The following is a 12,250-nucleotide window of genomic DNA, read 5'->3' on the forward strand; positions in this document are numbered from 1 at the left end:
CTCCTCTAGGAAAATGTGTCACACGGCACTGTGTTTAATCAATCACTCATTCTTTTCACGCATGTTCCACGGGGCCTTTTAAAAAAAAATACTCGCCCCGTATTTGTAGCGATTCGGTAAAAGTTTGCAGTGTATTCTTAAAAACAGAAACTTGATTGAAAAAAGAACGCGGATATAATATATAAAGTACGATAATATTATTGTTGGTGTGTCTTTGCTAAGTATGTAAAAAATTATCTTTGAAACATTTGTGCAATGGGAGTGCATGACTTGATGTAAGCTTTTGGGCATACGCCATTGCTAAGCACATGTATTTTTTTTTGTTTTTTGTTTTTTGGGGTTTAATTCATAATTTGTGGGTATTTTTTTCGTTCTTAGTCCATTTTTCTTTTGTTTTTCATTGTTTGTTGACCATATTCCTGTTATGGAATATTATGTGGTGTATATATCCTGTTGACAACAGCAATTTTTTTGCTTAATTTGTGTTTTTTGTCTTTTGTTTTTTTGTAGTTTTCTTCTACAGACATACGTGTGCTTAGCAATGGCGTATGTCCAAAAGCTTACATCAAGTTATGTAAACAATGCTAAAACACTCTGAAATACGTAACAACTAAAACATTTACCGTACTTTTTTTTGTTATACCCACGTTCTTTACTTTTGATTCACAGTGCCATTTCTGTTTGAAAGCGATACCGTAAGAATTAGATGCTGTTTCCGAATAGTAAGGAAGTGTCCTTTATCGACCCATCCTTAACAAAAGGTTCCTTCAATTTCAAGGCTGCTGCAATCAGTGAGAAACTAGACGTGGAAAGATATCTGAATTGTTCCGACGATAACAACCTGGTGTATCAACAAATAAATAATTTATCGGCAGTCATTCGTTAACATTTACCAATTTTCAGGCTATTTTCTTCAACTTTTACACGTGCAAGTTCATCACTGATAGCAACAAATAAACATGAAAGCGTGTAGACAGCATCACAAACCACTCAAGAGTTCACGCGAGAGACTCGTTCTTTCAAGAAAAGGTGCGTCCGACGATACTGCAAGGATCTTTTGGAAGGTTTACGAAGTTGACAAAAAAAAGCCCGACATCCTCAAATGAACTTTCAAATGTTCCTTTAGGCTAAAGGGTCTTTCAAGGGCCCCCCTAATCAGGTGTAAATGAAGCGGGATGATTAAGACGTTCGCTTGTGCTTATTGGACGGTAGGCATCGCGTCTAAGCGCATGTCTCTGCTAGCATCGCGAATAAGACAACTATTAAATCCGAGCGGTAACCATGAGATTACATGACGGAGAAATTAAGATGAAGGTGTAATGCAAGACCCTCGAGTGGATCCAAGAAACTATCAAGGGAGCTTCATGTCTAAACATTGTTCTGAAAACACGCTATTCACGCTCATAAAAACACAGTTTGAAAAATGAATACGGAAACAGACTCGTCCACCCTCCATCGTATTGTTAAATGCTTTCCGTAAGCAGACGCCGCTCGGATATGTAAATCGCGTGTGGTTTCTTCGGAAACAGCGGGTGTTTGACATGTAAAAATGTCGGTACGAGAGATCGCGGCGGACGCAGAAAGTTACCTGGGCCGCGGGCCGGAACGGGAGCGAAGCGGGTCGCGTCGCGTGGCCGAGTGACCAACTTCTTCTTCTTCCTGGCGGCGGGCAGCACTCGAGCACTTCCAGGCCGGCGGGCGCGATACTGGCGCGCGCGGTGCCGGCGCGCCGCTTATACCGCGCCGTCCGCCACGTCACCTCCCCCTCTCGACTGCTCTCCCCACTCCGCCGCCATCGCCCCCTCCCCCCTCCGCCAGGCCACGTGTGCAATCCTCCGCGCCTGCCGCTCGCGTCCTCTCGCGATTGGCCGGCCCCGGGCATAGGATAACCACCGACACAACACTTATCTTTCACTACAGCCATTAAGAGCATTCGCGTTTTTTCTAACGTTTTAATTTCTTGCAATTTGCCACCGATAGTGAATAAAACATATTTTTTGTAACAAAACACACTTTACAAAACAAACTGCCCAGAAATGTTTCGTCATACCTACTACAAGAAAGATATTTTAACTTTGCACAATACATTTATTCTTGCATACACGAAATACGTTGTTTTTTTTTTTTTCGAGGAAATACTGGAAATTTTCTTACAAAAATTGGCGCATAATTTTGTATTTCAATTTAATTTCATTCAAGCATACGTTTTTTTAACCATGGAAAAGACAATCGAATATTCAATAATTTGACTTTTATTTTGTTTTATTATGATTATTAATGTGAACAGTTAATACTGGAAAGCTATTCAGGGGACGGGTTTAAAAATAACTTTAACTATGATCGGAGGTACTGGGGCAACACAAAGCATAAATACCCGGGTAAGAATACGAACCCAGTGTTACCGCGAACACTATTTTGTAGTGGTACAGTTGTTTTTCATGTAAATGTACCTAATTACGAATATACGTAATTTCAAACTAATATTTCTGTTCCATTTACAAAAGAAATTACAATTACAATTAAGAGGAATGTTGAAGTTAATAAAGACTGACGGCAAAAAATATTTCTTTATTTGGATAATATAGTTAAAATACCTCACGTAGTGTAGATACCAGAAGCACTCACGGAAAAGCTTGGTGTTACAACTTATTTGGACCCACAAACCCTAGGTGGTGTCTCAAAGCATCGGATTCAATGTGAAGAATTCATGATGCATATGGAATAGCGAAGGGTGGCAGTGCGACGGAGGGGGTGGGGGTGGGGGGGGGGGCTCTCCCGGTAAGGGCACCCGGGCTCTGGCAAGCGTGTAACCCTTGGGCGGGGGATAGTCTGAGGGTCGGTAATTAAGGCAGTCTTTGGTCTGGTGTTACCTTACCAACCCGGGCTTTGGCACAGCTGTAACCTTCGGGCGGGAGACATGCTGATATTGAAGTACCCAAGGACATCCATGTCCTGATTCGGGGGGACTCGGCCGCCGTAGTGCTGCCTGGGAAAGCACTATACCTGAAAATGAAGGGTACCATGTGTCTGATCCTTTACTGTGATTGTTCCCTGCTGAGGTTTCCTCTAATGGCTCCGGATCAGGATTGGAGTAGGAAACGTGGTGGTAGTGGTCCTCATATGCTTGGAGAACACTCCGAAGGGTCCCCGCCCTGTTGACGAGTGGAAGTGTAGAGCTACTTAAGCTCGGGTACTAGCCTGCTGAGCTAGTAGAGGTGGGATAGGCCTCAGCTGGATCACGAGCAACTGGGTGACCGAGGGGTCCCAGGCAGGGCCGCGTCTAGGGGGCCTCAAATTTTATTAAAAAAAATATCATTATTTAAAGGAATTCCCATTTTATATCTGGCGTAATAATAACTTGTCTTTAAATTTAGATACCTATTTATTTAGTTTTGTAAAGCATGATTCCACAATAAAACCACCCCGTGCTGTAACTTGTATGGTTTTATTTATAGCTACTGAGTAAGTCACCGACATCGACACCGGTCGCCGATAACTACTGTGGTGCGGACAAAGCGAGCGGATTCATTACATACCACAACAGCGATTGTGGCGCTATGGGTGCTATTGTTCGATTCGAGAGGTCGATTAATGTGATGTGTGATTCGTTTTAGTTCCAACAGATGTCATGTAATTTATGTACGCGTAAAACTTCTTAATGTAAGATTGACGAACAACAATCGATATCCCTGTTTTAATCTATTTGTGCAACTAAATGTTTTTAGTGAGATTTTGAAGCTATTAATTTTGTTTTTGCAGTAATGATTTTATTTCTTTTAATAATTTTTTTTGGTTTATGAATCATACGAACTTGTTTATGATGTTCATGTTGGTAGTTGTGTTCAACAATAGAGAAGTCCATCAGGCGGGAATAATGTAAACAGACCTTGATACTATACCAGAGTTTTAGTTTGATAATAATTGCTAATTGGTTTAAGTTTTATAATAATGTCACAAAATGAGTGTACATTAATTTGATAGTGGTGCTTCCAAACGTAAAGCAAAAAGAAAAGAACAAGAAGAAATAAACAAACTTCCAAAACTTACAGCCTTCGTAATGGTAATTACATAGGAATTTTGGAACTCCTTGCTCAGTTTGATCCTTTTTTACAGGAACATTTAAGGATACATGGGAACAAAGGAAAAGGTCATGTATCGTATCTTTCTTCTGATATATGTGAAGAATTCATTGAGCTAATGGGCAACGAAGTTCGGAAACACATGCTAAATGAGATTAGACAGGCCAAATATTATTCACTAATAGTTGATTCTAAACCTGATGTTTCCCATACAGATCAGTTATCTTTTGTATTTAGATACTGCCTTAACGGTAACATTTTGGAAAGGTTTTTGTGTTTCATTCCAATTTACAGCGACACAGGAAGAAATTTAAGTGAAGTTGTAACATGTACTCTAAAAGACAACACCATTGATATCCAGGATTGCCGAGGTCAGAGCTATGATAATGCAGCCAATATGTCAGGAAAATACGAGGGCCTACAAGCGCACATTAAATCAATAAACAGCTCTGTGCTGTATGTTCCATGTGCAGCACATTCAGTAAACTTAATAGGAAAAAACAGTGTTGGTGAATGTATTCATGCAACAAAACTGTTTCTGTTTTTAGAAAAGCTGTACTCATTTTTTCGCTGCTTCCACTCACAGGTGGTCAGTTCTTGAAGGAGTTATTTCGGAAAGCACAGGAAATAGCGGAAAGCCAAAAATCACTGTCAAGAGCTTGTCGGAAACAAGGTGGTCATGTAGAGAAGATGCATTGAAAACTCTCGTCATTCATTATGATGAGATTTTCTGTGCATTTAATGATATGTTCAACGACAAAAATGAAACGCAAGTCACAAGGATGGAAGCGAACTCCCTCATGAAGAAAATGCAATATCTAGAATTTGCTTTTATGGCCGTATTTTGGTACGACATTATGGAAAGATTCGGTACAATAACCAAGCATCTACAGAAGCGTGGACTCGATGTCATAACTGGTCATCAACTGATGAATTCTTTGAAAGATTTTGTTTCCGATTTGCGAAATAATTTTGATGAAATTTAAGTTAAAGCAACACAACTAAGCAACCATGTGTTACAAACTTTTGTAGATACTAGATCTTACAAAAATAAAAAGTTTTTGGATGGAAAAGACGAACTTTCAACTGTTGTAACATCCCGCGAGAATTTCAGAATTTCCACATTTCTATGCATTGCTGATAAGCTCCGCATGGAACTGGAGAAGAAAGCTGCTGCCTACAAAGATACTGCCTCAAAATTTGGGTGTCTTTGTAACTTAACTACAGCAAGTGAAGATGAACTCAAATCTAGTGCTACCGAGTTGGTCAGAAAATACAGAAAGGATCTGCAGCCTGTTATTACAAATTAATTATTACACTTATCATCATTTCTCAGAGAGCAACAAGTTGAAGACAGTGTTACATCATTCACTCCACAAATGGTTTTGCAGCACTTATATAACAGTGATATAATTGATGTATTTCCAAATGTAGCAATAGCACTGCGCTTGTATTTGACACTACCAATCACAAACTGTGAAAGTGAAAGATCATTTTCAAAACTGTCAGTTCTGAAGAATCAATTCCGATCTACCATGTCACAAGAGAGATTAAACTCGTTAGCGGTGATTTCTACAGAACATGATCTTGTGAACAGCATTTCATTTGATGGACTCATTAACTTGTTTGCTGCTAAAAAGGCAAGGAAGAAGTTTATTGCAAAGTGAGTTAATAAATATGTAATTTTGATTGGTCGGGATCTGCAACTCATAAAATTGTGTAAATATTTGAGAACGATTTAAGACTTTCGTAAATGAAGCAGAGAAATATTGTGGGTGGGTGTTGGCTATGAAATATTACTCCATTTCAACTAGAAAATTTGTTATACATTATTTTGTTTTCCCGGCATAAATGTGTTTCATATTTCTGCGTATACAGGCTGCATTTCATTATGGTACTTCTTGTGCTTTTTTATGTTAGTTATTACATACATACATGTAAATGCAAATATGAGTTTTTCACATCTGAAAATTATCACAACAATAAAAAAAGGGGGGGGGGCCTCCGAATATTGTTACCCCAGGCCTCGCATTGTCATAAAACGGCCCTGGTCCCAGGGATGTGAGAGGTGTGGTTCCGTGACGGTTCTACTCAAGATCCCACAGAGGGGGCTGGCTCTGCAGGTGGTCTGGGGGTTCACGGCGGAGCTGGGGGCGGGTCGGTGGGGCCGAAGTTGGGATGGGTCTCCTCAACCTCTCGACCTAGCCCTGCGCTCACCAGTAACATGCCGCGATTGGAAATGGCGCATCTATTTCCCGGTTCTCGGAACCCATGTTGGACACTGGTAACCAGGTTTACGCCCTAACGGTATTATTTGCCTGGGGGAGTATTGATGAATTGATAAGGTGTGAACCTAATGTACATGTTACAACTTCTTCTTCTATTACAAGTGTTACATTTCCTAAAAAATATATACTAAAATCAAAATTATTACTAAAATAATAAGTAATATTAAAATAATAAAATTACTATAATCAAAATTAGCATGTTTTACGTGCGCTATCACAAGCGAAAAATATGCTTATTTCTCCGCAGACCTGTGGGGTACTGTCGTTCTTACTAACTGCTGATGCTGTAACTAGGGACAGGATTTTATAATTGTTTGCTGTAAAATCTAAATAGAACTGAAAAGCTTGTTAACACGCCATACAGATTACAAATGCTACTGAAAACATGAAATGAAGCATTTTAATAAAGCTTCATTCGAATCACACAAAAAAAAATTGGTTGTCTGTAAAGTCGGTTTACGGACGATAGTTTAACGTGACGTCATAACAAAACATTGATGAAATGATTGATCCAGAAAAAAAAGGAAATATCATATTTGGCCTGAGACTGAGCCGTAATAGGTTTTTGCAACCATTTAGGCATAAAAATTTTATAATCTTTTAGGAAGAATTTTTTTTTTTAAATTTTTCTATCTTTTGTATGATAAAATCTACCTCTGCATACTTTTATGAATAAAATTGAATCAATTTATTGAACTATTACTATTTTGTATGGATACAAAGAAGGAGTGAACTGAAATGTACAATTTAATTAATAAATTTACTTTTATTTGCATTTATTAATTCAAATATATTTATTACTTTTTAAATGTTGCGTGCGCCGTATTTATTTTTACAAGTACAAAACAAATTTCGCAGCTGCCGAGATTCGACCCGATAACCTTTAAATTGGAAGTCATCCATGCTAACCACACGGCCACGAGACCATATTGAGAATAATTGTTTCAGATGGTATAAATTAATAATATTCCACGCACGATATTTGTTTGAATTTCTTTTAACTAGCATATTCTCTGTTGGACTCGAAATATTTACACGCTCGTGGGCTCATAACTATAATACGGTGTGTGATTTAGTTGATCTAATAATAACTCATGACAAATAATTACCAATGTCAAACTAAAGCGTGAAAAGTATCATACCAGCAATAGATATTTAGATACACAGCTAAAACAATACTCATACAAAACTGTTTAAATATACTGATTTACACTAGTAATTAAAATAATACCTACTTGTAAGAACGCCATTTCCTTGCGAATATACTCCCGTGGCGCGGTGCACAACAATAACCTCGAACCCCGGCCGAGTTCTCTGTACCGTCCGCAACATACCAGAGAGATGCCACGCATGCGTAAACACATCCGTAGTGGGACATCCGTAGTGGGACAATTTTTCGTGCGTGCAGACAGCGATCATCGATTTATTAGACGTTGTCACGTCAAAAACTTCGCATGATGTGTAAATATATGTAAAATAAAGAAAGGAAATAAACCAAAATGTTATAACAAAGTACTATCCCTTGCGAAGTCATTGGTGATTAGTATTGGGTTCCTTTTTGGGAATGACTAAAACTGTGACACTATGTCATGGTCTTCGAATATCTCTTAAGGGAACCCGATTGAAAAACTGCTCAAGATACCTGAGTGTTTTCTGCTTCCGAAAAGCATTAGAGGCGACACCGCGCTAGAAGCACCAGCGAGCGTCGCTATTATCATCCCGCCTCACTAACACAAATACACCCCAGACCAGGCGGGTGTAATATCGCTGTGCAAACGAAAGCAAATTTCCAACAAAAAAAATGACATGGGGTAACAACTATTGAAAACCAATATGGCGTCTTTCTTTTGTTCGTACTTGTGCGGATCACTTTTCCCTCTGTTCGTTCTTAAAGTGTGCTGCATTATTTATGAACACGGAAATGTTTAGCACTAGACTACGTAACAAATAACTGAGAACAAAGCGACAAGTTAAAAAAAAATAATTTTAGTAAACGTGTATCTATAGTTTTACGATATCTATGATAGTGTTGCGATCCCACTTCCGCGGTGTGAATGTAAGCTGACGACGCGAACAGATCTCGGCGCTGGACCGGAGTTGAGCGGCGGCACGTGACACCGATTTTTTTTTTTTCCTAGCCTAAGTTAATTCTAAGTGTGTAGGGGAGGGTCCAGGTTAGGGGAGGACCTAAGTGTGTCTCAGGCCGAAGCCTATACACTCTACCATGCGGGGTTTCAACCATGCAGGACAAGGGCGCGTGCATCGTGTGCTTATTGGGGTTTACTGGCCAACCATGGCTGCGATTGGCGCCATGACTGACGCCCCATTGGTCGCCTAGCTTAAAAGCTAGCTAATGTGACCCAGGTAAAACCTGCATAGACACAGGGAAAACCCTGGGCCGGTTCATGCGGGGATCAAATAACATGCATTACGCAAGCAGGTAACTACTGGACAAGAGGAAGAAGGGTCCAGGTAAGAAGAGTTGGAGGGGCTGAAAAATCAACCTTGGTGGAGTTGGGTGCTTGGGCCTTGCGGCCCGCATTTAAAGTTGGGAGCTCCTGGGTTATTATTAGCCAGGGGCGCATGCGCCCCCAGGGGCGGGCGACTTCACGTCAGCCCAGCCACAGCTGCCCAGGCAGCCACAGTTAAGACAGAAGTGGGCAGACGAGCCAGTAAACCGGCTCGAACTGCTGGCTCTCGGAGCGAAAGGCAGCCTGACATTGCGCCATCTTCATCTTCCTTCTTCCAGTCAACAGCCAACGACCTTTCAAGCCAGGGTGGGGGTAAGTCGTTCAGGCGAATGAAGTATCTTGCGAGTCGGACCCTCTTGCCCCCCAAATTCCCGGGTCGGTTGAAGGTCGCGCCGCCCAGGCTACCACTGGCTCCAACAGGGCCCCAACTTGAAGGCGCCGCCATCTCTTCCTTTAGAATTCCGATGCTGTTCAGTTCCGTTGCGCGCGCGGCAGTCCACAGCTCCGCAAGTTCCAGCCCGCAGTTCGTCTACACTTCGCATCCAGGGCACATCGAGCTCCCCTGCGGTGCCTTCGCCGACGAAGCTGCTTTCTGCCGCGCGCCGAGCTACATTCAGGCTACCTTTCTCCCCGACAGCCGTGATAACGACTCCACAGGCCGGCCATTGGTCCGCGGACTGCTATTGGTTATTCACAGCCACCCCAGCGAGATTGCAACTCTCGAGCTGGGCTCCCGTATCCGCCACCCGCGGGACGCGGTCGGTAGCAGTTGGCGCTGCTAGGCCGCCCCCAGCACGCACACAAAACCAACACGCACTGCCAGCCTTCGGTTACCCAATAGGTCGCAGGGAACTCCCAGCCAACAGCCCGCGAGAGAGATGCGCACGCCCCGAGAGACGACCACCGACCCACGTGACACCCTGGCTCCCGCGCCACACGAGCCCACACGAGCCCACACGAGCCCACACGAGCCCAGACGAGCCCACACGATCCCACACGAGCCCACGCGAGCCCACGCGAGCCCACGCGAGCCCACGCGAACCCACACGAACCCACACGAGCCCACACGAGCCCACACGAGCCCACACGAGCCAACACGAGCCCACACGAGCCCACGCGAGCTGGCGATGCCGCCTGTGTGCCCTGCAGTCGCCCAGTTGGCACCGCGCCTAGCGCCTCTCTGCAAACCCGGGTGGTGAGCCTGTAATTGCATTGCCGAGCTATAAAGAAGATTAATGTCTCCTGGGCCTACATACAGCATCTACATTGTGTACCAAATTTTTCATACAAAAATTATTCATGAAAAAAATAATAATTTTCATTTGCACTGTTCAAAAAATTAACATTAAAAACAGAATAAAGTAAAAATAAAAAAAACCGTTTTCTCTTGAAATTATATTTCTTAAACGATACATGTTGCATGTATAGAGCATTTATGACAAAGCGTTTTGCACGCCAAGCCGCTCAAGCGTCCAGAGAAATGTGAACACAGCATATTTTCAGGTGGGCATTGCGTGAAGACAAGATCATCTGCGAGATCGTCTTGCGGTAAAGCTCATACACCAAGTTGGGTTTTCAAGTTTCTTGATAGAATCCTTGTTTAAGGGCGATTCATGGGAATGTTTCACTACGTACGCATTGTAAAAAAAGTGTATTTCGTTTAAAAATTTGTCACAGGATACATCTCGGGTGCACTGAAAAAAAGTGACAAAAATTTAAAAACTGAAAGATATTAAATTTCCATCTGCCTAATAAAGGGAGGAAGAAAACGTCGGAAGTAAATACGTTGCGTCATCTGTTGGAAAGAATCGGGACTACTTACAAGTTTCTTTACATAAGATAAATTAACTATCGCAGCTGAATGGAGTCAAAGACAGTTAGAGACAAGTAGTTTCGTAGCCACGTAGACTTGTAGACTTTTAGCTTCGTAGACTTGTAGCCTCGTAGCCAGTTGAAGCTTGTAGTCTTGTAGTACTGTAGTGTCGTAACTTCGTACCCTCCTAGTCTTGTAGCCAAATAACAGCTAGGCCTAATACGTTTTGGAGCCAAAAAGACTTTAGGAACCAATGACTGTTGGAGCCGACTGTTGGAGCCAACGACTGTAGGAGCCAATGGCTGTTGGAGCCAATGGCTGTTGGAGCCAATGGCTGTTGGAGCCAATGGCTGTTGGAGCCAAAGACTGTTGGAGCCAAAGACTGTTGGAGCCAAAGACTGTTGGAGCCAATGACTGTTGGAGCCAATGACTGTTTGGCCCCAATGACTGTTGGAGCCAATGACTGTTGGAGCCAATGACTGCTGGAGCCAATTAATGATGAAGTCAAAAGACTGTTGGAGCCAATGACCGTTGGAATCAATGATTTTTGGAGGCATTACATCCTATCGTAAATTAATGATCACATCCTACTGATTTGAATATTTGCACATGTACGTCATTTTCTTTAAATGTACTTCCTTTTACTCGAGTTTACGTTCAAAGGTGCGTCCTTTTCGTTAAATGTACTTCCTTTTTGTAGAAATTTCGTCCAAATGTGCATCCTTTTCGTTAAATGCGTGTTCAGTGTATACATTACATGTTCGGTGTGTGCATTGCGTGTTTGGTGTGTACATTGAGTGGTCATTAGGTAGTCATTGCGTGGTCATTGTGTGTACATTGCTTTTCCAGTGCGTACACTGCGTGATTGGTGTGTACATTGCATGGTCATTGTATTGTATACACGTATATAGGTATTGTAGTTCCTGTTTTTTTTTTCTGTAACATTCGCAGCTAAACAAGAACCGTTTGAAGAGGCCAAATATTACGCCCGTTTGGATTCGTCAAGTACGCCACAGGGGCAAGTGAAGTACGCCCAGGACGCAAGAACGATCACTTCGAACTTGAATTCGGACACGGCTTAAAGCAGCCCTTACACGTACGAGTTTAGCGAGCCAAGTTCGCCGATCCAGACTCAGGTATTTTTGACCACGCCCGATAGGTACATACTCCAAAATTTTCTTGTGGAGTTCAGTACTTTAAATAACATCTTATTTTCATTTAATTAACTTATCATTAAATGCATACATTGTTTGCAACCGCCGCCTTTTGTCAACGTAGGAGTTAGCTATATTTTGAAAATGATTTACCTTTGTACATAAATATTTATGCTCCTACTTGAAAAAAATTGTGCATTATGACAATATTACATAGACACGTTTAGTTTCATTTTACTTCAAAATATATATTAAGTAAACAAAACTAATAACGTTAAGCTTTAATCAATAAAATATAACTTAAGTGAGTTTGTATATGTTTTCTACAATAAGAGCTAGACACCGATATATATATATAGCCTATATATATATACATATATATATACATATATATACATATATATACATATATATACATATATATACATATATATACATATATATA

At 41.4% G+C, this 12,250-nt stretch overlaps 2 protein-coding genes across 4 annotated transcripts in view; both read right to left on the bottom strand.

The window, feature by feature from the left end:
- The window catches only part of LOC134529149 (putative fatty acyl-CoA reductase CG5065), a 226,927-nt gene that overhangs the window by 77,821 nt on the left and 136,856 nt on the right, over window positions 1-12,250 (bottom strand). Inside the window, exon 1 of one of the 3 annotated variants that reach the window (XM_063362921.1) lies at window positions 1,589-1,708. The exons of the other annotated variants lie outside the window; for them this stretch is intronic. The gene's annotated coding sequence lies outside the window, so the exon portion shown is untranslated. Of the gene's footprint in view, window positions 1-1,588; window positions 1,709-12,250 lie in introns of those variants that run through there. 3 annotated transcript variants of the gene reach the window in all.
- Window positions 1-12,250, bottom strand: part of LOC134528852 (platelet binding protein GspB-like) — a 113,618-nt gene that overhangs the window by 556 nt on the left and 100,812 nt on the right. Inside the window, 2 exon segments of the mRNA XM_063362519.1 lie at window positions 1,589-1,732; window positions 9,751-9,981. Coding sequence (XP_063218589.1) covers window positions 1,589-1,732; window positions 9,751-9,981 — 375 coding nt within the window.

This window comes from Bacillus rossius, chromosome 2, assembly GCF_032445375.1.
Source record: "Bacillus rossius redtenbacheri isolate Brsri chromosome 2, Brsri_v3, whole genome shotgun sequence".
NCBI lineage: Eukaryota > Metazoa > Arthropoda > Insecta > Phasmatodea > Bacillidae > Bacillus > Bacillus rossius.